Source organism: Lissotriton helveticus, chromosome 1_1 (assembly GCF_964261635.1).
Source record: "Lissotriton helveticus chromosome 1_1, aLisHel1.1, whole genome shotgun sequence".
Taxonomy (NCBI): Eukaryota; Metazoa; Chordata; class Amphibia; order Caudata; family Salamandridae; genus Lissotriton; species Lissotriton helveticus.
In genome coordinates this window covers 1,349,730,688-1,349,758,093 of record NC_136057.1, presented here as the reverse complement: position 1 = coordinate 1,349,758,093, position 27,406 = coordinate 1,349,730,688, and the positions used below count along the sequence as shown (strand labels likewise).

The 27,406-nt window shown below is 50.7% G+C and overlaps 1 protein-coding gene across 2 annotated transcripts in view; it reads left to right on the top strand.

The window, feature by feature from the left end:
* Positions 1 to 27,406, top strand: part of POLR3H (RNA polymerase III subunit H) — a 182,010-nt gene that overhangs the window by 103,334 nt on the left and 51,270 nt on the right. For both annotated transcript variants that reach the window (XM_078683152.1, XM_078683149.1), the window contains one exon: positions 7,294 to 7,380. In XM_078683152.1, coding sequence (XP_078539278.1) covers positions 7,294 to 7,380 — 87 coding nt within the window. The remainder of the gene's footprint in view (positions 1 to 7,293; positions 7,381 to 27,406) is intronic.

Sequence of the window (27,406 nt, the reverse complement as noted above, 5' to 3'; positions counted from 1 at the left end):
GTGTGTGGCTCTGGGTGTGTGTGTGTGTGTGTGTGTGTGTGTGGCTCTGGGTGTGTGTGGCTCTGCGTGTGTGTGTGTGTGTGTGGCTCTGGGTGTGGGTGTTTGTGGCTCTGTGTGTGACTCTGGGTGTGTGTGTGTGTGTATGTGGCTCTGGGTGTGTGTGTGTGTGTGTGTGGCTCTGGGTGTGTGTGTGTGTGTGGCTCTGGGTGTGTGTGGATGGCTCTGGGTGTGTGTGGATGGCTCTGGGTGTGTGTGTGTGTGTGTGGCTCTGGGTGTGTGTGTGTGTGGCTCTGGGTGTGTGGCTCTGGGTGTGTGTGGTAGTAATTGCTGTCTGCTGAGCTCGTCCGTAGGGTACAATAGGTCTCACATTTGCGAGAGATTAAGCTAATGGCAATATAAATGACAATGCCATTTATTTATCTGTTTTCAAAACCAACACATAAATACAAATGTTGTCATTTACAATGCCAATAGCTCTAACTTTTCCAAAGGCGAAACCATTGCATTGTAAATGCTTGTTTTTCTTGCTTCTGTTCCCTGCTTCTGATCGTTCCCTGTTTGTCATCGTTTTTTTCTTGCCTCTGTTCCCTGCTTCTGATCGTTCCCTGCTTGTCATCGTTTTTTTCTTGCCTCTGTTCCCTGGGGTGTTACTGGGCAGAGATGGGCGTGTGGCTGACCTAGACTGAGGGATGTGTGTGTGTGGCTATGTGTGTGTGTGTTGGGCTCTGTGTGTGTGTTGGGCTCTGTGTGTGTGTTGGGCTCTGTGTGTTTTTGTGTGTGTGGCTCTGTGTGTGTGTTGGGCTCTGTGTGTGTGTGAGTGGGGCTCTGTGAGTGTGTGAGTGGGGCTCTGTGAGTGTGTGAGTGGGGCTCTGTGAGTGTGTGTGTGTGGGGCTCTGTGTGTGTGTGTGTGGGGGCTCTGTGTGTGTGTGGGGCTGTGTGTGGGGTCTGTGTTTGTGTGTGGGGTCTGTGTGTGTGGGGGGCTCTGTGTGTGTGGGGGGTTCTGTGTGTGTGGAGGGGGGGGTGGGGCTCTGTGTGTCTGTGTGTGTGGCTCTGTGGCCTCTGTTCCCTACTTTTGCTCGATTTTCTTGACTCTGTTCCATGCTTCTGATCGTTTTTTTCTTGCCTTTGTTCCCTGCTTCGGATTGGTTTTTTTTCTTGCCTCTGTTCCCTGCTTCTGATCGTTTTTTTTCTTGCCTCTGTTCCTTGCTTCTGATCGTTTTTTTTCTTGCCTCTGTTGCCTGCTTCTGATCGTTTTTTTTTCTTGCCTCTGTTGCCTGCTTCTGATCGTTCCCCGCTTGTCATAGTTTTTTCTTGCCTCTGTTCCCTGGGGCGTTACTGGGCAGAGATGGGCGTGTGGCTGACCTAGACTGAGGGATGTCTGTGTGTGTGTTGGGCTCTGTGTGTGTGTGTGTTGGGCTCTGTGTGTGTGTGTGTGTGTGTTGGGCTCTGTGTGTGTGTGTGTGTGTGTGTTTGTGTTGGGCTGTGTGTGTGTGTGTGTGTGTGTGTGTGTTGGGCTCTGTGTGTGTTGGGCTCTGTGTGTGTGTGTGTTGGGCTCTGTGTGTGTGTGTGTGTGTTGGGCTCTGTGTGTGTGTGTGTTGGGCTCTGTGTGTGTGTGTGTTGGGCTCTGTGTGGGGGGGCTCTGTGTGTGTGGGGGGGGCTCTGTGTGTGTGTGGGGGGGGGGGCTCTGTGCGTGTGTGGGGTGGGACTCTGTGCGATGGGGGTCTGTGTTTGGGGGGGCTCTGTGTGTGGGGGGGGGGCTCTGTGTGTGTGGGGCTCTGTGTGTCTGGGGGGCTCTGTGTGTGTGTGTGGGGCTCTGTGTGTGGGGGGGGTCTGTGTTTGTGTGGGGCTCTGTGTGTTTGGGGGGGGCTCTGTGTGTGGCTCTGTGTGTGTGTGTGTGGCTCTGTGTGTATGTGTGGCTTTGTGTGTGTGGCTCTGTGTGTGTGTGTGGCTGTGTGTGTGGGGGGGGGCTCTGTGTGTGTGTTGCTCTGTGTGTGTGTGTGTGTGGCTCTGTGTGTGTGTGGCTCTGTGTGTGTGTGGCTGTGTGTCTGTGTGGCTGTGTGTGTGTGTGGCTGTGTGTGTGTGGCTCTCTGTGTGTGTGTGTGGCTCTGTGTGTGGCTCTCTGTGTGTGTATGTGTGGCTGTGTGTGTGGCTCTGTGTGTGTGTGGCTCTTTGTGTGTGTGTGTGTGTGTGTGGCTCTGTGTGTGAGTGGCTCTGTGTGTGTGAGTGGCTCTGTGTGTGTGGGTGGCTCTGTGTGTGTGGGTGGCTCTATGTGAATGGCTCTGTGTGGGTGGCTCTGTGTGGATGGCTGTGTGTGTGGGTGCAAATGGAATAGGTCTCGCATTTGCGAGAGATTAAGCTATTGGCATTGTAAATGACAATGCCATTTATTTATGTTTTTGAAAAAAAAACATAAATAAAAATAATGTCATGAGCAATGCCAGTAGCTCTAACTTTAACAATGCCAAGACCATTGCATTGTAAATGCTTGTTGTAAACTGGGACAAACTCTGCTGCCTTCCCGCTAGGTGGGACCTCTGCGCCCTGAGTAGTGCATTTAACAGTTTGTAAATATATGTGGCCCAATTCTCTGAGTCTGATGAGTGAACGAGATCTCCCGGGACCCCTTTCGGCCCTCCTCTTTAGCCAGGGTGACGCAGTTAATCGCTCTGTAGGTCTCACTCCATTCAAAGCTTAAACAGAACTGTTCTATCCACATAATAATATAAAATACAGAAGGGCATTACCTACATGGTGCCGGGTGCTGTCATACTGCCGTGAGTATCCAAACTCAGCTTGTGCCCATCCACAGTCATCCAGACCCGATGAGACCCACTGGAGCCTCCACTGCTTAGCGAGGGCACTTGGGGTGCGTGTGGGGGCTGATTGGCGCAATTTGCCCCGCAGAGACATGGGCACGGGCCTCACCCACGAGACAGAGGTGGGATGGCCTGCATGTCTCCCCGGGTTATGACCTAGAAGCTACCCTGAGGTGTCGGAAGAAGGAAGGCGACTTGGGGCTTGCTCCTGCGCTGGCCTGCAACTGCCACGAGAGATGCCCCCAGAGTGCAATGGTGAGGGGCTCTGATGGGTGGTAGGCCTTGGCGCCCTGTAGCAATGTCTGGAGGGTAGTCTGTGCAGGCCTCTGGCCGTCGGACGAGCAGTGGCACCCTGGAGGCTTCCTTGGGCTGTGCAGGCCCCTCTGCAGATTGAACATACATGGAGGGGGCTCAGGATTTGGGAGCACCAAAACTGCGGGAACAATGAGCCACGACATACAGAGGACATAGAGAGGCCCACACTGCTCTGACTAAGTCGTTGGAGTCTAGTGTTTGCTGAAGGCGCCTAGTCTAACATCTGGCCGGCAAAAGTGTAGCACCCATTACCCCAACCCCTCCCACCACCACCCAAACCGGCAGACACCTGCGGACTTTTCATGGTCCGTCATAAGGACATTAAATCCCGCCCCCAAAATCCATCATAGACATGCTGACCACCCCCTCCACGCCGATGGACCTGATCCGCCTATGGAAACGTCCTTGGAGAGAAACACGCGGATGTGTGACAAAAGTTTACAAGCAATTCACGACTCAAACTGCCATGGAGCTCCAACTAGGGACGATACAAGTGGAAACTGGTCTGCTACAAGCAGCCATCGCCAAACTGGTGGATAGAATAGACAAAGCAGAATCCTCCTTGACATCATTGCGGCCTGCCATGACTTCTATGCAGGACCACTTGAAAGACCATACAGGTGGCGGTGCAGAAGCTAAAGGCGCAAGCAGAGGGTGCAGAAGGGCGCTCCTGGCGTGACAATATCCACTTTCTGGGTTTCCCTGAGAGGTTGGAGAGCTCTAATATGGAACTATATTTATAGGACTAACTAACTCCACGGTACTGGAGGATTTTGATGTGACCTACTTCCTTTCCACACCAGGGGAAGTCCTGGGTGTGGTTGAGATTCAAGGGTGTTGAGAATCTGCCTGGACCAGAAGAGAACGATCAGCTGGGCTGGTGTAAGGGTGAGCTTCGTTGCCCCTTGCCTTCTCTGTCTGTGGACTCGCCCCTCAGAAGAGCAGGCCGCTACAGAGCGGGCTCAGGTGGTGGCAGAGGTTTCCGTGCATAGCACAAATCGATATGATATCCTAGCCCGAGAGACAGATCTGACGTTGGTGGTGGGGACGCCCAGTACGCAGGCCTTGGAGGAGAACTCTGTCACACCAGTAGGCTCGTCATGACAAAAGCTGTCAGAACTGTGACTGCGCTGAGGTGGTGTGTGCCCATGAGAGGCCCTTGCTTCAACTTGTTGGGGGTGGGGGGGCGGCTCAGAGGGACCCAGATAGAGCCAAGAGAGGGACTCTACCAACCGTATCAGATCTTTCCGACATGGGCCTGGTGGAGCCTATTTTCTGACCTGACTTTGAATGGTTTTCTTGGCTTGCTCTCCATTAGACTTACCGAAAGGACACTGTTTGCGCACTTCGTCAATGTGTAATTGTTTGACACTCTCAGGAGGTTGTGGCACAATGCCAAGGGTGTGGAAGTTATTGCTCTTTTGCAGTTTAGTGGGTGTCTGTTGGCCTAAACAAAGGTGTTGTTCTGAGATCAAACTTTAATCTGGTTTCTGTCCTCTCACCAAAAAAAGGTCAGGATTTTGATGCAATGTGGGGACACTGAACTTCAAGGGTCTCACACAGCAAAACTATTCTAAAACTTACACAGAACCACAAACTCTAGCTATACACAGCTGAACTCCTTCACAGGCTATATGGACTCAAAAGCTTTGTCTTAGTTACCAGGGCTGGTTCAAGTCACCAAATGATACACACGTTGGTCTTAAACAGTCCAGCTACCTTTGAAGCTTCTGTTTTTTCTGGTGTTCGCATTCGACACAACGTTACTCTGATCTTTCAGGCAATCACATTTTAACAATTGAACTGCAGCTAAGGTTTCACAAAACTGACAGAAAAAGTTATACTTCAAGTTGCACAGACCTGACGATCTGTGTCCTTAGACAGTAATACTGTTTTTTAGGATAGGCTGCTTCTAAGTCATAATTGATTAAATGAAATGGATCAACCAAGTAAGTTACTCAGGTTGAAACCATTTGACAGTACAAACAAAGCAAGTCTTCTCTTGGAGTCCAGTGCCTGGTCTTCCAGCTGTCCTCTCCATTGGTTCTCCTGTGCCTCATTTTGGATTTAGAGTGTTCACCAAAGTCAATCAATCAATCATTCAGTAATCTTATAAGATGCAACTACTTACCTGTGGGGTTCTCAAGGCGCTAAGTGTGGGGGGAGGTGGGTCTGCAGTTCAGTCGTATAGCCAGGTCTTGACGTGCTTCCTGAATTGCGGCAATGATGGTGATTGCCTGAGTAATTTTCATTACTTGGATAATACTTTAGACTTGTTGTGGCAGGTGAGCCGAGAACCATCCATCCCCTAGTCATTCAGGCCATGTCAAACTCCACTGTCGATGCTCTTACTGAATCACCCCTTCCGGCCCCCAGGGGATACAGTGGAAGAGGTAAAGGGAGATAGAACTGAGAAGTCTGACTCCGTCATCATTCTCTTCACAGTAATGCCTAAATTCTGGTTGGATTCCCAATTACTTTCAATATGCAAACCAGACTGCAAAACAATTGCATTCTGTGAGATCAATATTATGCTGTACACACTCTGGGATTGCTATATGCTCTGTTTCCCAGTAATAACATTTGAGTAGGATTTATCCACTTCCTTGCGACTCATATGCGCTGCTACTTGCATTCCTCAACTCGCATCTCACCCTTGTTGATTTTGGTCATTCGCTTTCATAGCGCAGGGCTGCAGATTTTGGAATTCGACCGGTATAGGACCCGCAGGCACAGAGAAGTCAGGTGCCCTGCAAACACTCGGGTTTTGAGGTGCTGCAGAGCATACTGCAGGATCAGGTCGTTTTATGAAATACTGCAGATTCATAGCAACAAAGGTGCTGCAGGATCCCAGGTGTTTAGTTGTGGCATTGTTCTTTCATGGGTGTGAGACCCTGTGTTTGTTGTTATTGTCACCCCATGCACCTCTGCTTTGATCAGTACAGGGACACGTTAAATTGCAGGCCATTGCGATGCTATGGGTTGGGTAAAGCCAAACCTCTCCAACGTAAGGGGGTGCTAGTGCTGTGACATCACCTGCTCATTTTCTCAGTGTTAAGGCATTGTTTGATTACAGTAACTATTGCTTAATTATGTTAGGGTTTATTTATCTAACTGTGAAAATTGGATTACCATCCAAATTTACTTGGAAAATATATGAACAGTGAGCAGCAGTGACTACTGTAATTGTTTTCATCATGGTGGGCCAACCATCACTGCTCTGCAATGCACACCCAAGGTATAGCCCCGTATTAGTGACCTAGCAGTCAGACCATGGGCAGTTGCACTTCTATGCACTGCAGAGAAGCAACACCAAATCAAGCATGATGATAAAGATCTAGGTTTAGCATACTTTGACAGGCAGGGACTTGAATAAACTTTGTATCTTACTTACTTTGCTGGAAAAATTAAGTGCCTGTGTGGTGTGAGGTGATTCTGACAGTGGTTCTTGGGAGGTGAAGAGAGTATTTTGCACCAACATTGAAAGGTTGAGGCATGTGTTGTAACAGACAGGAAAATTGGCAGAGGGATGCGCTAGATCATCAGCAAGTGGGGTAAAACTAGATTCACTCGAGCTTTAGTTACCCAATCAGGGCCAGGAAGAGAGCCAGTCACCGGCTTCCCCCCCCCCCCCCTCCCTCCAAACCTCCCCCCCCCCGGCCTGGCTGGAAATTAGTAACGCCAGGCCAGTGAAGTTTAGTTCCACAGAAACTGAGCTCTCGTATTATCAGTCATTGTGACAAAAAACCTACCACCTTGCAAACAGGCCCAGGAGCAGTCATTTTTCACTGCATGTGGCCAAGCGGAAGAAATTATTCCAGCAGCCAGAGCGAGGCAAAAAGACTCGACACACAGCTCAGATTTAATTGCATGACAAAGGTGGCTGCTTGTGATGGTGCTAAAAAAAGTCCAAATGCATTAGTCCAACCTAATACGCATGGCACTTGGCATGGCTGGTCAACTTGTATGTATATCACGTTATAAAAGTGAAGGAAATCAAGTTCTTAATATAGAAGAAATGTGACCAAGCGATATTCAAAGCATTGATAAAGTGTTGCAGGGAAGGTGCTGTTGCTGCATTCACTGGATACATGCCTCTTTTTATCCTTGGATCTGTTAGGTCTTGTTCACCCATGACCTATATCTTTTTTTTTTTTTGCAGTTCACTTTCGCTATGTGGTATTTCACCCATTTCTGGATGAGATTCTCATTGGGAAGATAAAGGGCTGCAGCCAGGATGGCGTACATGGTAGGTGACAAGTAGCCCACTACTTCCCTGTTCCTCTGTTCACCTGGTGGCCCAGTCAGCACAGAAGAAAAAGGTATTTAGTTATGGTAACACTTTTTCTGGTAGGGACTCTATCTAACCTCAGATTGTGAATTTCCTGGGCGCTAGACTAGATCTGAAAACTTTCATAGCAATTCCCCTGTATGTCAGTAGGTGGCGTTGTGAGGCCCTGCGTCAGATCCATCCCGGATCCTTGCCTTGATGATGAGGAGACTAATTGAACAGCTGTGCATCAGTTCGAAGGGAGTGCACGTCAGGTAGGTACAAATCAGGTTTAAATTCCCACTGCAGTATCATGAAAGGAGATGGCGGAACATGTTTTTCATTAAGGGACTGATCCAAATCACAACAGATAGTCCTAAAGTGATAGCTGATCTGGCAAACATAGGAAGGAAGAAAGGTAACCATTAACTGTTGCCATAGCAAGGTGTTGGTGGGTTAAAAATATATCCGACAACTGTGCATTCTACGGATGGAGCGCAAAACTTCTCCCAGTATCTTGCGTAAATGTATTTATTAGATGCACACCTGGCTTCCAAAATAACACTTACCACTTCAGGAGGCATGTTGAAGGCCATCGACTGTTATTATTCAATCTACACCCATGGTGGTGTCGGTTGTGCAGGTTCAGGTGTAGGTCTCAGCCCTGCTTCTGTGACAGGAGGTCCACCCGAAGGGGCAGCCTGATCAGAGGACAAATGCTCATGGCCAGAAGTTCCCGGTACCATACTCTTCTCGCCCAGTCTTAGGCCACTAGGATGACTTGCGCCCTGTTTTGATCTTTTCAGCACTCTGGGCATGAGAGATGGGGGCAGAAAGGCAAACAGGAGTCCTGAGCTGCAGTTGAGCTGGGAAGTGTCTCCAAGGAAGTACTGCAGTGGGAACAGCAACACTCAAAATTCTTGACACACTGCCCTCTATTCGGTGGTGAATAGATTGAACCAGGGTTCTCCACATTGCTGGAATATGCCCTATTGCACCTCCAGGTGTAACTGCCAATGGTGATCTGCTAGGCACTGGCAGCTAAGTTCTTCTGCCCTGACATTTAAAGATCCTGCAATGTGCTGGGCAATCAGGGAAATGTCCCTTAGTGTCAGCCACTTCCAGAGACATAGAGCCTCCTGAAACAGGACCTACTCTGCCCTGTTTGCTGCTGTACCACATAGCAGTAGTGTTGTCATTGATGACCTGCACCTGCCCCCCCCCCCCCTTGGAAGAACGCCATAAATGGCAAGCAAATTGCTCACAGCTGCAGCACGTTGATGTGGAGGTGAGTTTCCCTCAAAGATGAGACCTTTGATCATCACCTTTCCCAGGTGGCCTCCCCATCATGCAACGATGCATCCAGCAGGGGTGTTACGTCTGGGTGGGGTAGAGAGAGAGGTCTGCCCCTGGTTCAGTTGGGGACAAGCATCCACCACTGCAGGTCTTTCTCAATCTCCTACAGCACCTGGATGGACTCTTATAGATTTCCATGGTGCTAAGCACACTCAGACTTAAGAGCCCCCTGCAGAGCCTGTGTGTGCCACTTGGTGTGGTTTATGAGTAGGCAGAAGGAGGCCAAAAGGCCCAGTAGCCTCATAGCTGCTCTCACTGAGACCCGGGCCAAAGGTTGAAACATCTGGATCATATTCCTAATGTCCTAGACTCATTGAGGTATAAGAAAAGCTCTGAAAAGCACTGTGTCCACAACAGCTCAATTAAGAGAAGTGGTTGTGAAGGAGTCAGATGTTACTTTGGCTCGTTGGTGGGAATCCTAACAATGTCACCAGGTCGTCTGTCGTCTGGTGGTTACTTACGACTGCTTGAGGTAGCCCCTCTTCAGTAGTCGGTGCGGTATGGGAAGACTGGAATTTCCAATCTCCACAGATGTGCTGCAACCACCTCCATTACCTTTGTGAGCATCTTAGGTGCACTGATAAGGCCAAAAGGGAGTATGGAGAATTAAAAATGCTCATGGCCTACTTGAAACCACAGGTAATGCCTCTATGCTTGCATAATGGGAGTGTGAAAATAGGTGTCCTGCAAATCCAAGGTCACTTTCCAGTCTCCTGGGTCAAGGCCCAAAGGAACTTGGGCCAGGGGAGCATCTCAAACTTGTCCGTCCAGAGGAAAAAGTTCAGAGGGTGCAGATCTAGAATAGAACAAAGGCCTCGGTCCTTTTTCAGCACCAGAAAATAACATGAGTAACTGTCAGTCCCGCTGTCTGATACCGCATTCTCTCTATGGCTCCCTTGGCCAAGATAGTCTGAACTTTGCCGAATATTAGGACAAGAGGTAATCCGGAAGGTATTGTAGTGTGGCTGGCATGCCCTGGGGATATTCAAGGAAGTGTAAGGAGTAACTGAAGCACCCTTTGGTCGAATGTGAAGCCGCTCCATCCAGGGAGGTAGAAGGTGATACGTCCTCCCACTAAGTGATCGTGAGCTGCTGAGTGTGAATTAAAGGGGGTTGCAGCAGCTGTGGGACAGGGGGCTGAGGTTTGGATAGATTGCTGCTCCTCGGGGCCTGGATGCTGTCTGCTGGACCCCATGTCTACCTCAAAAGTGCTGAGATTCCTGTTGCTGCTGAATCTCTCATGGGTGGTGCCTCTACTGAAGCATCGAGAGGAATGAAATTGCTGGTGGAACTGGGGGGCGTGGCCAGCGAGCACGGAGAATGGACGTCTAGCTCCCGGGCTCCGCCGGCGCCACCACTATAATCCTGTAATATCCTACATCGACCCACTTTTCCCGGAACCCCCGGCACCCGACTTGCTGCCGGCACCCCGGGTGACTGTCCGGACTGACCGCGGAGGGCCAACTTGGGCGTGTCAGACGGCTGGACACTTGCTTGCTGGTGTGGCGGGTAGGCCTCAAGACCGCGGTCTCAGGTGATCCGCCTGGCCGGCCTGCGTGAGTGGACGTGCGGCCACGGGGTGAGAGCCGCCCGCGGACGGGCCCCCCTATTCCGCCACAGGCTGCAGTGGACGCGGCGGGAAGGGGAGAGCGTCACCCAGTGTGTCCGAGGACGGCTGCCTGCTGCCGCTGATTACCCGCACGGCGAAGGGAGAGCCCGGCTCACCGGGGTGCTGAGGGCCGCGGGCCGCCATTTTCTGGCGCGAACATAGCGGACGCTGAGGAGGGCTCCACCACCAGTGCCTGGATCGAGTGTTCACGGTAGGAGGGTGTGGGAGTGGCGGGTGGCTGCGTTAGGGGCGACCTCCCTACGGTGCATCTCCGGAGACGTGGAGTCGGCTCTGGCTGTTGGGACTGTGGTGTCTCTGGTGTCTCCCTCCACTGACTGTTCGGCTGCTTCACCGGGGGGGTACCTCCTGGATCGGTGGAGGCCGGAGTAGCGCATTGAGTCCTGGTTGAGAGGAGTGCGCCAGCTGGGAACCTCGTGTAATCCATTTGCGCAGGGACAGTCCTATTGTTACTGGTGCTTTCCCACCTGTGGCGCGAGGCAGGCACACGACGCCACCAAGCATGGGGAAAGGCGACAGGACCCAGAGCAAGCTCCCGTTTTCACAGAGGCGACTGCCAGTACAAAGCTCCCCGGCGCCGAGAGATGCAGAGCCACTTGCGGTCGAAGCACGAGAGGATGACACCGACATTAAGTCTATGCTCCGCTCCATGGAGCAGAATATTCAATCGAATTTCGCGGCGCTGGGTACCAAGATAGACGCCATGTCCTACCGGATGGACCGCATGGCGGAGCGCCTCGACAAGCATTCGGAACGCCACGACATGGCAGAGCGGCGGATCACGGAGGTGGAGGAGGGCCAGACGGAGTTGGACACGGCGAGAAGGCGGGCGGAGACGCTCATCAAAACCCTCCAGGACAAGACGGAGGATTTGGAAGCCAGGTCACGTCGCTGCAACCTACGCATCACCGGCCTTCCGGAGACGACATCGACGGGGAAGATGGAACTCTTCGTGGAGAAACTGCTTACTACCCTTTTAGGTGACGGAGTGTTCTCCGCGATGTTCGTCGTAGAAAGAGCACATCGCACGCTGGGCCCACAACCTAAACCGGGGTTTCCCCCCCGGCCAGTAATCGCTAAACTATTAAACTACCGAGACAGAGACACGGCACTTAGGTTGGCTCGAGCCAAGGGTGACCTGCATTACGAGGGTTCTGCGATCTCCATTTTTCCGGATTTTACGGCAAGGGTGCAGGAGGCGAGAAAACATTTTGCCCCACATAAGAAGCGCCTCAGGGACATGGGGCTTGATTATGCAATGTTGTACCCTGCGAAGCTAAGAGTGAATAGGCAGGGCCACTCGCATTTTTTCACTGACCCTGCTGAGTTACAGAAGGCCATGAAATCGTGGGCGAGGGAGCGGAAAGGGGACCTACCACTTGTTCAACAGGAGGCGGATGGAGGCCCAATGGATGAACAGGACTGAACCAGGGCCACGACGACTGGAGAACGATGGACTCAGAACGTGGTCTTTTCCCTTCAGGTCGGGAGGGAACTGTGCTAGTAGATGATACCTGCAGAGACGTGGTACCAGATAAGTGGGGCTGGGGTTCCATGGTACAGACAGTTAATTGTGAACTCTCCCCAATACAGGCTTGGTTCACCCCTGGCTAGCTTGCCAGAAGTCAGGCTGCGGTTAACACATTGGGGGTGGCGGGAGGGGGAAGAGCAGTCACAAGTTACTGGGGATGTATACTGAAACGGACCTCGGGTTGATGTTTTGATGATCTTTGGGTGGCGCTGGGCGGGGGGGGGAGAGCCGGGTGGTGGAATTGAGAGTTGTACACTGAGCTCGAGCTGCCTTGCTGCCTTCGCCCTTGAGCGCTAAGCACACGGAGATGTTGATTTTGTTGCTGGGGAGGGTTGGGTGGGCTGGGGACATGTCAGGCCGAGTTGGGGAGGGTCTGCTGTGGGAGGGGGGAGGGTTGTTGGGGGTTTTGCTTGGGTACATGTTGTTCCTTTTTTTGACTGCTGTTGCGCATCTACATGATATTTGGCTTAATCCTGCTGCGCGCGCTGCCTCCATTTCCATACTACACTGCCTGTTCGAATTCATCCCCCCGGGTCACTTGTGCCTGGTACGACATTATTGCATTACTTATTTCACACGACAAGGCTATGGCTGAGACTATTGGTACACCACCGGGAACTGGCCCGGAGCACCTGCGAGTGCTGACGTGGAATGTCAGGGGTCTTAATGACTTCAGAAAACTACGTAAAGTCCTTAGCTATCTACGCAGACACCGCATAGACCTCGCTCTCCTGCAGGAGACTCATTTGCCCCTTACTAGCAAGATGTTGTCCCATAAGGGCGTAGCGGGCTGTAGTGTAGCGGCGGGCTTCACTACCCATGCAAGGGGGACACTCACATGGGCCAATCCACGCTCCAAACTCACACTGACTCTCCTCGAGGCGGACACAGAAGGCCGTTATGTAATATGCAGGTGTCGTGGTAAAGGGCATGACTTATTGGTGACCAATGTATACGGTCCGAACTACGATTGCCTGGATTTCTACACAGAGTTGGCCCGGAGGTGCAAATCATATGACTACTCTAATCTGCTGTGGGGTGGGGACTTCAACTTAGTGCTGGACCCAAATCTGGACAGGTCGGCGGGACCCCCTCGGGCCCTGTCGGCGGCTGCGGAGGTGGTCCGGACTGAATTGGTACAGTTGGATCTCCTTGACGTGTGGCGCAGTAGACACCATTCTAGAGGGGGCTACACACACTACTCCGCTTATCATGCACTCCACACCCGAATAGATTACTGGTTAGCATCGCATCGCCTCTCCAATCAGGTAAGGGACTGCCTGATATTGCCACGCACCCTGTCTGATCACTCCCCCCTCCTCCTGATTCTGGAGACGCCGGCACGCAGAATCCCCCCCTTTACGTGGCGTTTTCCCCCATATTCCCTATTGGATGAAGTTTTCCGGGGTGAACTGGCAAATGAAATAGACGGTTTTTTCGAGACTAATGTGGGCACGGTGGACAGCGTCCAAACGCTTTGGGAGGCATTTAAGGTATGCATCCGAGGGGTTGCCATGGCCAAACACTCCGGTGGCCTGAAAGCGATTAGGCAGAGACTCAAACACCTTGAGACTCAGCTCTCTGAACTGGAGGAGAGGCAGCGGGCGGAACCGGAGGGTGATGCCTCGGAGCAAATTAAACTACTGGTGATGGACTTTAACGAAGAAGCAGATAGGGAAGTGCGTCATATGGGTAAATATGCCACCGCTCGCACTTATGGGGAAGGAGATAGACCTGGCTCTCTTCTGGCCAGAATGGTCCGGGGCGAGAGGCGCCAATTGATAGTGGGAGAACTGGTGTCGGGTTCGGGGGAGACCCTTACTGAAGAGGGGCTGATACTTGAGGAATTCAGGCAATTCTACTCCTCTCTATATAGATCACGATCGGAGGGAATGGAAGAGGCAATAGACGACTACTTAAGTTATATCAAAATGCCACAGCTGTCCGACTCGCAGAGGGAATTCCTCATGATGCCCATTCAAAAGGAGGAAATAGTGGAGGCGCTAGAGAGCATGCGATCTGGTAGTGCCCCGGGGGCCGATGGGCTCACAGTGGGCTTCTATAAAGCTTTCAAGGACCAACTGGTGCCTTACCTCTCTGCGCTATTTGATGACATATGCAGGGAGGGCAGCATGCCGGCCACGATGCGGGAAGCACTCATAGTGACGCTTCTGAAGCCTGGGAAACCCTCCACGGAATGTGGCTCATATAGGCCGCTGTCCCTGATAAATGTTGACGCGAAGCTCTATGCCAAAGTTTTGGCGACGCGTCTTGCATTGCTCGCCCCGGAGTTGGTGGCCCCGGAGCAGGCCGGATTTATTCCGTCCAGGAACCTCACGTTCAACATACGCACGGTGCTGGGAACGATGCAGCATGTGAAACCGGAGAACAAAGCGTTGGCGGTCTTCCTCGATATGGAGAAGGCATTTGACTCCGTGGAGTGGCCCTTCATGTCGAGAGTACTCAGGAAGATGGGGTTGGGCGAGCCCTTCCTACAAATGATAGGCGCCTTATACTCCAAACCTAAGGCCAGGCTGCGTATAGGGGACAGAGTCACGGACATCTTCAATATTTGCAGAGGCACTAGGCAGGGCTGCCCCCTATCCCCGTTATTGTATGCACTGGTAGCAGAACCCCTCGCATGTGCGTTGCGAGAATATCATAGCCACGAAGGCATCAGTTTCCCCTCCTACAAGATTTGCGTGTCTACGTACGCGGATGATACGCTCCTCTACGTGAGAGACCCGGAGCTCAACCTTTCCCCAGTACTGAGGGAAGTGGTCCAGTTTGGCGCGTTGTCTGGCTTACAGGTGAACTGGACGAAATCGGTAGCATTCCCTCTTTCCCCGGTAACCAAGAAATTTGTTATGGATTATCCTCTCCAGTGGTCTGAGGACCCAGTTAGATACCTGGGCGTACAGCTACATCCGGACCCGGATATATTGGTGAGGGAAAATTATGGAGTTGCTTGCCATAAATTGACCGAGGATGTGGACAGATGGTGTAAACTTCCGTTGTCCCTGGCTGGCCGCATCGCCTTAATGAAAATGATCGTGCTTCCGAGGTTTTTGTTCCTGTTCAACAATATTCCGGTGATACTCTCTAGGGTCTTCTTTAAAATGTTGACTCAGACTCTCACGCGGTTGGCTTGGGGAGGTGCACAGCCACGGGTCCAGTGGCAGGTCCTAACGTTACCATATGATCAAGGTGGCCTGGGTGCCCCGGATATGGAGAGGTACTACAGGATCGCGCAGGCGACCCACTTACACACATGGATACATGGGGATCGTAATATCCCACATGTGGTGCTCGAGACCCTATTCACGGACCCTCTTCCCCCACCGGCTACGGTATTCGAGCCGGCCACGCGTCGGGTGGGGTTTCTGGACTCGATCTCATCAACTAACCATGCATGGCATTCGTTGGCTAAGAGACAGGGATGTACTCTCCTATATTCCCCACTTGCCCCGATTGAATGGGTCGGCTGGCTGGCGCCGTTGCGGGAGGAAGGGGTCAGGCGCGCCCTTAAATACCTGGGCATTTTGAAGCTGGGAGACCTGTTCAGAGACGGGAAGGTCATTACATGGGAACAGGTTGCCTCTTCCCGTAACTCGGGGACGTTGCTGCACCGCTTTCACCTGCACAGGGTCCGCGCGGCGCTACGCGAGCTGTTGGGACCAGCCATGGCCGAGCCGCCCGATATTCCAGAACTGACTTATGTCATAAAATCGCCATCACCGACACACTTGATCTCGCGGCTCTATAAGGTGGGACAGCACAGTGAGAGATCCCCGGTCTCGAAGGCCCGCTTGGCGTGGCAACGGGACCTTGGCACATCGATTGATGACGCAATGTGGCAATACTGCTGCCTAAACACTAGGAAGGTGTCGCTCAACGCCAGGCATAGACTTATCCATTTTAAATTCCTGCAGAGAGTGTACTACACCCCAGAACGTTTACACAGATATGGGCTCAGACAAACGCCTGAATGCGAGCGCTGTCACGCACAGGTGGCTGACTTTATGCATCTGGCTTGGTCCTGCCCGGGCATTAACAAATTCTGGGAAGACATATTTCTAGAATTGGGGCGGATACTTGAGCTGGAACTCCCGGTGGACCCGGCACTGGCGTTACTGGGCCACACAAAGGTCCTGCCCCCGGTGGCACGCCGCATGGCAGATCTGGGGTTACTGATGGCTCGGCGAGCGGTGGCGCAATGCTGGATGAGAGGTCCCCTCCCGACCAAACGTGGGTGGGCCAGGGATATGCTGTTCGGCTGCACTCAGACGCAGCTGTATAGTGAGCTACAACCTCCAGTTAGTAGACCCAGAAATTTTTGGGACCTGTACCTGACTTACAGATCCACTAAAGATGCTGCGGACGCAGCTCAGGAGGAGAGGGAGGAGAGGCAGGAAGGTGAAGAGGCACAGGAGGACCGGGTGTACAATCCCCTAAACCTAGATTGGGATGGCAGTTGACACATCGGGGCCTGGTGGGACACTAGAAGGGCACACGACGTATAGCGATCACCGACACAGGGGGTGCTTAGTGCGGAGGGTCAGGCGGGAGGAGATGGGCGATGGGTAGAGTGGGCAAGAGGTAGGTGTTGAGTTAAGTAGAGGGATGCATCGAATCTACATGGCAGGGTAGTGGTAGAGGTAGGCGCATAAGCTGTCCGGAGGAGGGGGAGGGGTTGGGCGGGATGGTATTGGGAGTTCAGTTAGATTCTAGTTCGGGTGGCAGACATACACACTCCTTTACACACTGCATGGCAACATGGCGACAGTCGCTCTACACTCTCGGGTGGTGGGGAGGCGGGATGCAGGGAGGTTGCAGGCTTGGGGCGTAGTCCGGCTGGGACGCTATAGCATGTTGTTCTTGTTTCATTGCTGTAATTGCCCTAGATTGCTGCCGGCCCCAGGGTTGTAGGCGAGGAGCTGTGTGTATGTACTTCTATCAAATAAAAGTTTAAAAAAAAAAAAAATTGCTGGTGGAACTGCCGAACCGGCAGAGCTAGGCCTGGAGAGCAAGCAGTAGTCTTGCTCTCTTTGAACTCTTGTAGGATTGAGTCCACCTACTCGCCAAACAGCCTAGAACCATCAAGGGGCATACCCATCAAGGATTGTTGAACGTCCTAAGAGAAGCCCATGGGGTAAATTCATGCATAGCACTGAAGTACCACTCTGGTCTTGACTGCCCTACCCAGACTGTCAGCTGTATCCAAGCCTGAGAGAATTGAGTATTTTCCTGTGTCCTCACCATCCGTGATAAGGTGCTGTCGCTGTAGGCTTGGTCAAATGTCACCTTGGACAGCCAGCAAGATGTCAGCCACCCTGTCCCACAACGCATGTGAGTACCTGCCCAGGAGGCAGCCACTCACACGCAGACGTCAGTGCAAGGCTGGTGGAAGAAAGTATTCCCTTGGGAAATATCTCCATCTGTTTTGGGAATCGCAGGGAAGCTTTTGAGGACCTCAGTGAGGGTATTCACTTTAACTTCCTCTGTGGGCAGAGTAAGGTTCAAAATCTTTGCCGCCCTCCTAATCACCTGGGCTAAGGAGGCAGATTCATCTGTTCACAGAGCAGAGTTTGGGGATGAAAGGCCAATATCTGTAGAGGTGTCCAGACCACTGGCATCCTGTAAGTCATCAAAGCTCTTGCCTTCATCATAAGTGGCATTGTCCTCTCCAGTGTCGTCCTCATCATCCTCATTGTCATATGGATTTTATGTCTCTGGGTGTGATCGTGTCATGTTTGGGTCCTTGGTATTAGTGGAAGATGGATCCCAGGGTAACTGTATTGGCCCTCTTTCAGCATCAGTGATGTCGGTGCCAGCGTTGAGACATGTGCTGGTAGCATCAATCGCAGAGCTGAGCTTGGTGTGGGATGTTGTGCTGGGGTTGGTGTTGGGAGAGCCGAGCTTGAAGCAGATGCCAGCCTGAGGTTGAGTTTGAGTAGCACAACCCGCAACAAATCTGCTGGCACTAACCCAACTGGGGGCCACCTCGGACACTAAGGGCCTGAAGGTGCTCCAGATGGACCCAGAGGAGTACTGCAGATTTTATCCATGGCTTTTCTCCACTCGCAGAGCTGTTGTGGCATCACTGATCCTATGGTATCAGGAGAGATCAGGAGCGGAAGCATTTCCGATGTGAGGAAACAACTGCAGCCTCAAGGTACCCAGGGCATTGCATGACTCCCAATGATGGTGGTATGACAACAGAGACTCATGCTTGGATTTCCTGTGGTTTTTATTTTAATTAACTTCCCTGACCCCTGGCGACTCCAATGGTGACCAGTCGTGAGATCGGCCTTGGGAGCCAGTGCACGTCTGCACCCATTGACTTTGACTGGGACCTTTTTCTCTACAACTTGCAGAGTTCAGCGACTTTGGCTTTTCCGGTCGTGGATGGGCTTACAGTTCATCTTTGTGCAGCAGTCACTCAACACCAACTCATGTTTGGAGTTGAGGCACCAAAGAACAAGTTACTTACCTTCAGTAACGCTTTTTCTGGTGGATACAGTATCTGCCTGTGGATTCCTAACCTTATGAAAATCCCCTGCGCCAGCATTCCGCGGAAATTTTTCCCCAGCTCTCCACGCCCACGAGGTCGTCACAATGCCATGGCTCCGCAAGCGGCTGCACATGACGTCACAGGAGCCATAAGAGGACCACATCGGCGTGATGACGTCAGTTCCACCCATTTTTTCCTTGCCACTGAGCAAAACGGGCAGACTGACCATAGAGACAATGTATACATAGTACACTAAAGTCACACAAATACACTCCGCGTAAATTGAAATAGGAAAGCAAAGAAAGCTACATCTCAAATAAGTCCACATATAGACATAATAATAAAGTATGAATACATAAAATCATCAAAATAACCAATAACTCCTTTTTAAGGTATAAAAGGGTGGACAACGGGGAGGTGGGTGGGTCAGTGAGGAATCCACAGGCAGATACTGTATCCACCAGAAAAAGCGTTACCGAAGGTAAGTAACTTGTTCTTCTGATGGATACATCTGCCTGTGATTCCTCACATTATGAATAGATTCTCACAGCAGTCCAACCCCCGGAGGAGGGTGTCCACCCTTCTATACCAAAAAGTCTTGGATAACCGAGCACGCAAAATGTCCGTCCCTCCTCACCTCGGAATCCAGGCAGTAATGCTTCGCGAAAGTGTGGAGGGAGGCCCAAGTTGCGGCTTTACAGATGTCCAACACAGGAACACCCCTGGACAAGGCAGAAGTAGATGATTAAGCCCTGGTGGAATGAGCTTTAATGCCTACAGGATGCTCCTTACCAGCCAGGGAGTAGCATATCTTGATGTACAAGATGATCCACCTGGATAAAGTGGGCTTGTGCACTGCCTTGCCCTTCATAAGACCAGCATATCCAACAAAGAGCTGATCATCTTGACGGAAGTCCTTTGTTCTATCCAAATAGAAACTAATCGCCCTCTTTGGATCCAAACTATGAAGCCTCTCCTCCTCCTTGGAAGGGGGAGGATAGAAAGTAGGCACCGTAATGGATTGTCCTAGTTGGAAGGGAGTTACCACCTTAGACAGAAAAGCAGCCCTTGTCCTGAGTGCCATCCTTTCAGCATGTATGGTCAGAAAAGAAGGCTTTGAACTCAAAGCCTGAAGCTCACTCACCCTCCTATCCGAAGTGATAGCCACTAGAAAGACCGTTTTGAATGTCAGTAGTCTCAAAGGACAACTATGCATAGGTTCAAACGTGGAACCCATTAAAAAAGTTAACACCAGATTTAAATCCCACTGGGGCCTAATAAAAGGAGTGGGCGGAAACATGTTAGTAAGCCCCTTAATGAACCTTAAGACTATTGGAGACTTAAAAAGAGAAGGCTGATCGGGCAAACAAAGAAATGCCGACACACCAGACGAATATCCTTTATTAGTGGCCACAGCACAACCCTGCTGAGCCAAATGAAGGGGAAAAAAAGATCATCAGAAAGATGCGCTTTCAAAGGATCAATAGATTTCTCTCCACACCATCTAACAAATTTCAACTACCTGTAGGAGTAGATCAACTTGGTGGATTGTCGCCTGGCTGATAAAATAACATCCACCACGTCAGGCGGGAGAGAAAAAGAATTCAGGTTGCCTCGTTCAATCTCCAGGCATGAAGGTGCAGGCTCTGGAGGTGGGGGTGTAGACCCTGCCCCTCCATCTGAGAGAGGAGGTCTGCCCTGAAAGGGAGACGGAGCGGAGGGTGCGATGAGAGGTGAAGAAGGTCCGTGTACCACACCCTTCTTGGTCAATCCGGGGCGATCAATATAACTTGGGTTGGGTCTTGGCGAATCTTCCTCAGAACCAGAGGAATCAAGGGTATGGGAGGAAACGCGTAAAGGAGTTGCAAGCTCCAACTCAACTCAAACGAGTCCTCCAACGCTCCCTGCCTCGGAAACTGGAGACTTCAGAATGACTGGCAGTGCGCGTTCGCGAGAGTGGCAAACAGGTCCACCAGGGGAGTTCCCCACGTCTGGAAGATGTGTCGAACTACCTCTGGATGAAGCCTCCACTCGTGGTCGGCAGAGAACTGCAGACTGAGACTTTCTACACACATGTTCAACACCCCGGCCAGATGATTTGCCATCAAACAACTCCGATGGTCCTGATCCCAGGACCAGAGCCGCAACGCCTCTCTGCAGAGACGGTATGACCCTACTGCTCCCTGCTTGTTGACATACCACATCGCGGCAGTGTTGTCCGTCAGGACTTGATCCGACTGACCGCGGAGGGAAGGTAGAAAGGCCTTGAGCGCCAAACGTATGGCCCGCAATTCCAAAAGGTTGATGTGAAGCAACCCTTCCTCTGGAATGTATGACGTTACAACACATACTTTTACAACGCCTACCTTTACAACGCATTTTTTACACCGCAACATCCATTACAACGCACACCATTACAACGCATGCCACTACTACGAATTCTTTGAAACTACCTTTACAACGCATTCCACTACAACGCATACTACATTTACAACGCATACCATTACATTGCATTACATTGCATTGCATGTAAGGTAAGTGTTGGATAGTGTAGGGGTAAAATTTACTATTCTAACTCCAGGGGGTGCAACAGTAGGGTAAGTGTTGGATAGTGTAGGGGTAAAAATTACTATTCTAACTACAGGGGGTGCAACAGTAGGGTAAGTGTTGGATAGTGTAAGGGTACTATGTGTTGTAATGCTATGCGTTGTAATGGTATGCGTTGTAATGACTGCGTTGTAAGGGCATGCGTTGTAGTGTCGTGCGTTGTAATGACTACGTTGTAAAAGCATGCGTTGTAATGGATGTTGCGTTGTAAAAGTTTCGTTGTAATGGTAGTGCGTTGTAAAAGTTGCGTTGTAAAGGTTGTATACCTTCCTCTGGAGACCAAAGACCCTTGATCTCCAGATCCTCCAGATGAGCACCCCACCCTAGGGTAGAGGCATCCTTAATCACTGTGGCCACCGAATGAGGAAGATGGAAGGGCTTTCCTTGAGACAGATTGCCCTCCACACTCCACCAAGACAGATCCGCTGCCGCTTCTCTGGAGATCCTGACTGACTCCCTGAGATCTCCGTTGTGTTGATACCACTGCCTGCGGAGACACCACTGGAGCGCCCTCATGTGCCAGCGTGCATGGTTGACCAACAGGATGCAGGAAGCGAACAGACCGAGCAGTCGGAGGACCTACAGAACCGGAACAACCGCTACATTGTAAAACAAGGGAATCATTTCCTGAATGTCGAATGCTTTGCGGAGGAGGGAATGCCCGACACACAGTGGTATCCAGTACTGCACCTATGAACAGGTTGCGCTGAGAGGGCACCAGGTGAGACTTGGGTACATTTATCGAAAAACCCAACTTGTACAACAACTGGGTTGTAACCTGCAGATGATGACTCACCATCTCCGGAGACTCTACCTTCAACAGCCAGTCGTCCAGGTAGTGGAAAACTGGAATCTCCGACCTCCTGAGATGGGCAGCCACCACTGCCATCACCTTGGTGAAGAATCTAGGTGCGGTAGTAAAACCAAACGGAAGGACCACAAACTGGTAGTGTTGCGACCGAACCATAAAACTGAGATACTTCCTGCGCGACTTCAGGATTGGGGTGTTGAAATACACATCCTGTATGTTGATGGACACCATCCAGTCCTCTTGCTGCAGCGCCTGAAGAACCTGTGCTATAGTGAACATGTTGAACCTCTCCTGCTTGAGAAACAGATTCAAGATTCTAAGGTCCAGGATAAGACTTAACCTGCCATCCTTCTTGGGGATCAGGAAATACCGGGAGTAGCAACCCTGACCCCTTTCCTGCTCCGAAACCACCTATATCGCACCTTTTTGTAACAGGGTAAGAACCTCCTTCTGAAGGAGAAGCAAATGATCCTCTGTGCAAAACACCTGGCAAGGAGGGTAAGGAGGAGGGAATTCCCTGAAAGGAAGGGCGTACCCATTTCTACCAGATCTAAAACCCAAAGTTCCGAAGTGATTAATTTCCAATCTTGTAGAAAATGGGTAAGCCGGCGTCCCACGTGACCCACATGATCCAGGATGGAGGATCTAGGGATGCTCTCCTGCATTACCAGGAGGGGTTGGGGAGGTAGAGGAGGAAGAGGAAGAAGATTGACGCCCAGTTCCACGAAGGCGAACTCTGCCTTTACTCCTGTAGCTCTTATACAAGGGGTTCTGCTGCTGCTGAGACTGTTTGGACCAACGAAAGGAAGACCTCCCAATGCCATGGTAACATTTATAGCCATAGCCTCTTGTCTGAGTCTGCAGACCCAAAGACCTTGCCGTTGCCTTACTGTCCTTAAATCTTTGTAGGGCAGAGTCCGCCTTTTCACCAAAAAGCTTGGACCCATCAAGTGGCCAATCAATAAGAGCAGCAAGAGCAGCCTACACATCAGGAGATAACCCAGAAGATCTTAACCATGCGTGCCTCCTTGTCGCAATGGATGAACCTATTACTTTGGCAACAGAATCCGCGGTATCCAGACCAGATTAGATAACCTGGCGAGCTGCAGCTTGAGAATCCACCAACACCTCACTCAGATTCCCCCTGTCCTCCTCAGACAACTTAGGAAGAAGCTGGTTCGAGGCATATGGCCTGCAGATCATACAGTAGTGCATAGGTCGCCATCTGGTGGTGTGCCCGGATGATTACACTTTGTTGTTGTCCTGGAAGAGTCTTTGTGTGGTAGATGACTCCTTCTCTGGAGCATAGTGCGCATGGGATTCGACTCCATCTTCAGATTGTTTTTTTCCGCCATCGGGCTCAGATCTGTTTGTCGCTTGGTCCTGTTACCGATCTTCTATAGACGCCCATTCTTTCATTTGTACCGTCGGTATAGTCTTCGAACGCACTTACCTTCATACTCTCGTCGAAGAATCCTGCACTTCTCGATTCCGGCGATCTTCGGGCCGTTGGGCCCAACTCCGCCATTGGGCCTTTGTTTCATGGAAAGAACACCCTTCAAGAAGTGCCCTCAGTGTGGACACAAATTTCCCCACACTGATCTACATGAGGTGTGCAAGCTGTGCTTGTCCCAGAGCATGAGAGCCGAGATTGCCAGGCCTGTGCTTCGTTCCGGTCCAAGAAAACTATCAGGGACCGTCGAGCTCGAAGAGTCAAGGCACAATTCTCTTCATCGACACCAGATCTCATCATAGACGTAACTTCAATCGATCTAGAGTCCGAAGAACAACAGCAGGAAAACTTCGATGTTTCCGAAGCAGAGGATTCAGCTTTCGGAGCCGAAGAACAAGCAGACAATGACAATCCCATTCCAGCTGGTCAACAGGTCGCGAGTACAAATGTCGACCCTGCTCACACCCCTACACCGGGCCAGGCTTCGGTTCCACCTCCACCTTCGGGTCCAGGTGCACACCAATAATAAACTTTTGACGCCCCGCCTTCGGGTTCGGCAACGAAAACTACCAAGAAGCCTCTAGGCGACTCGGGCTCAAGTCAGCCTGTCGGTCTTGAGAAACAAAAAGTCCTTAAACCAAAACTAACTCCGGCACCGAAGCAAACCTCGGTACCCAAATTGGTCGAGCCGAAAACAAGCTCTTCACCGAAACCAATTTCCACACCGAAAACTATCGAACCGAAAACAACTCCGGTACCGAAACCGATCCAACCAAAGGCCACTTTGGCACCGAAACATACTTCGGCCCCTAAAGTCGTCAACCCAAAACACAGTTCTGAACCAATTACTCCGGATCCGAAAACATCCGATCCGAACAAAAAACATGAGCCGAAGACTGCTTCTGAACACAAGTCTTCGGAACCAAAACCAAAATCTGCTCCAAAGACTGTAATAGACGCTGCTAAACCTTCTAAACAACTCGGCCCCAAGCAAGAAAAGTCGGTGCCGAAAAAGGATGCTTCTACAGAAGAGCTTTTCCATCCAGATCCAAAACAAAAGACTCTTCTTAATCATCCAAAGACTGGACATTTCATTACTGTGCCTGCTAAAAGAAAATAGGACCCTCCCCCCACACCTCCAGTCCCTCTCAAAAAGCATGATCAAACTTCTCCTAATAGGGTACCTCCACCACTTCCACAGCTACCAGACTTTGACATTTCCCCTGCACATTCACCATTCATCCCACACAGCCCTGCACCAGCAGATGATGATGAGGATGACTACTCAGGTGGGATAGAAGATGAGCAACCCCTAGATGACCCAGATAATATTCTTAGGCCATCAGATGATCCTTGGGAGGATTACAATGCACCAGATGCCTCCGATCTACCGCAAGATGACGCATACCTTTCTAGGCCATCTCCTCCAGATTACACTATAGGGTTCACACAACTCATTCATAGAGCAGCAACTTTTCATGGGGTCTATCTACACACTGACCCAGTGGAGGACAACTTCCTCATGGACACATTATTGCCTTCACATAAAATCACAACCATTTTACCAATGCTTAATGGGGTTGTAAAACATGCACCTGAGGTATTTAAAGACCCAGTCAGGCCCAGGGTAATTAATCCCAGGTTAGAGAAAAAGTATAAAGCCGCTCCACTGACCCAGCCTATATCAAAGGCCAGTTACCATTAGACTCATTAGTGGTCTCAAATGCCAGAAAAAGAGCTAATTCACAGACATCAGGGAATGCTCCAACCCCTGATAAAGAGTCCAAACTTTTAGATGCTTCAGGCAAACGCATAACATCTCAGGCTGCCAACGTCTGGAGAATTGGCAACACCCAAGCTCTCTTGGCAAGATATGATAGTGCTCACTACGATGAGCTTGAAACCCTTATGCAACATTTGCCAGACAAATATAAGACCAGGGCTTCTGACTTAATACAATAGGGTAAGGTAATCACTAATACTTCCATCCGTTGTGCTTTGGATGCTGCTGATACAGCCTCAAGGGCAATACATACTGGCATACTGTTACGTAGACAAGCCTGGCTGCGCATTTCTGGTTTTAAACCAGAGGTACATACCAATATTCTTAATCAACCTTTTGACCAGCAACATCTTTTTGGTCTTACAGTTGATCCTTCACTAGATAAAATGAAGAAGGATACTGACACTGCAAAGTCCATGGGAGCTTTACAAAGTCAAACTCCCAGAGCGTCCTTTCTTCGCTCCTCTTACAGGGGCGCCTCCAGAATTTTTCCAATGGATACCGCCTCCTCTTCTTACAAATCACCCATCCAATCCTCCCCCAATAGAGGCTATTACAGAGGGGGATACAGAGGCAACAACACTAAAGGTAGAGGCAGAGGTAACAACACCCGTACTGCCTCCACTCCCCAACAGTGATTTCCCTCCCCTTCCCCCAGACCATTCCACTCCCGTTGGGGGAGATTACAACAGTTCCTACCCCATCCAATCCTCCCCCAATAGAGGCTATTACAGAGGGGGATACAGAGGCAACAACACTAAAGGTAGAGGCAGAGGTAACAACACCCGTACTGCCTCCACTCCCCAACAGTGATTTCCCTCCCCTTCCCCCAGACCATTCCACTCCCGTTGGGGGAGATTACAACAGTTCCTACCTGTCTGGAATTCCATCACAACAGACAGGTGAGTGAGACAAATAGTTCAGTCCGGTTATTGCCTGGAGCTCACTTCTACTCCTCCAACAATACCACCCAGACAGCGCCCCATGTCACAAGAACATCTCACACTCCTAAAACAAGAAGTGGCCACTCTACTGCAAAAAAATGCAATAGAACCAGTTCCAGTACACCATCAAAACACAGGAGTTTACTCCCTATATTTCCTTATTCCCCAAAAGGACGTCTCCCTCTGACCTATATTAGACCTGAGACCCCTAAATCTTTGCATACAGTCCGACCACTTCCATATGGTCACATTACAGCAGGTCCTTCCTCTGTTAAAACAAGGCGACTTCCTTGCTACCCTAGATCTCAAGGACGCCTACTTTCGCATTCCCATCCATCAAGCTCACCGAAAATACCTTCAATTTGTACTGGACGGGCAGCATTACCAATTCAAGGTCTTTCCTTTCGGAGTAACTATAGCACCTCGAGTTTTCACAAAGTGTCTTGTCGTAGTAGCAGCACACTTGAGAAGGGAGAACATCCATTTCTTCCCATATCTCGACGACTGGCTAATAAAAGCCAAGTCATACCTCCAGTGCGTGCAGCACACGCACCAGACTATTCATTTGTTACACAAGCTCGGGGTCAGTGTAAACCACACAAAGTCACATCTCCAACCATCCCTGTCTCAACAGTATCTAGGTGCCACAATAGATACATCCAAAGCACTTGCATCACCCAATCTAGCAAGAATACAAAGTATGCAAGCTTTTATACAAAAATTTCAACCACAGCACTCACTGCCAGCTCGAGTGTTCATGCAACTAATCAGAATGATGGGGTCTTGCATCTTCATAGTACCGCACGCAAGACTCTAAATGCGCCCCCTGCAAGAGTGCATAGCAAGCCAACGGAACCAGGCTCAAGGTCAATTAACAGATCTGGTGGTGGTGGACGGCCGGACATATCGCTGTCTTTCCAAGAGACGGACGTTCATAGAGCCAGTTCCACAGGTGGTGCTAACCACAGATGCATCCCTCACCGGCTGGGGAGCTCATTTGGCACAGCACACAGTACAGGGCAGGTGGACACCGCAGCAAAAGCTACTCCACATAAACCATCTGAAGTTGCTAGCCATTTTCTAGCTCTAAAATCTTTCAAACATTACCTATCAGGCAAGGCTGTGTTAGTCCGCACCGACAATATGACAGCCATGTACTACATCCAAAAGCAGGGAGGAACACACTCCTTACAGCTCTCCCGGCTGGCGCAGAGCATATTGAGGTGGGATATTCCTCAGAAAATCTTCTTATTGGCAGAACATCTACCAGGTGTTCACAATCAGGTTGCGGATCTGTTCAGTCGTTCAGAGACAACAGATTCACGAGTGGGAACTTCATCCGCAAGTTCTTCAACCTTTCTTTAAACAGTGGGGACAGC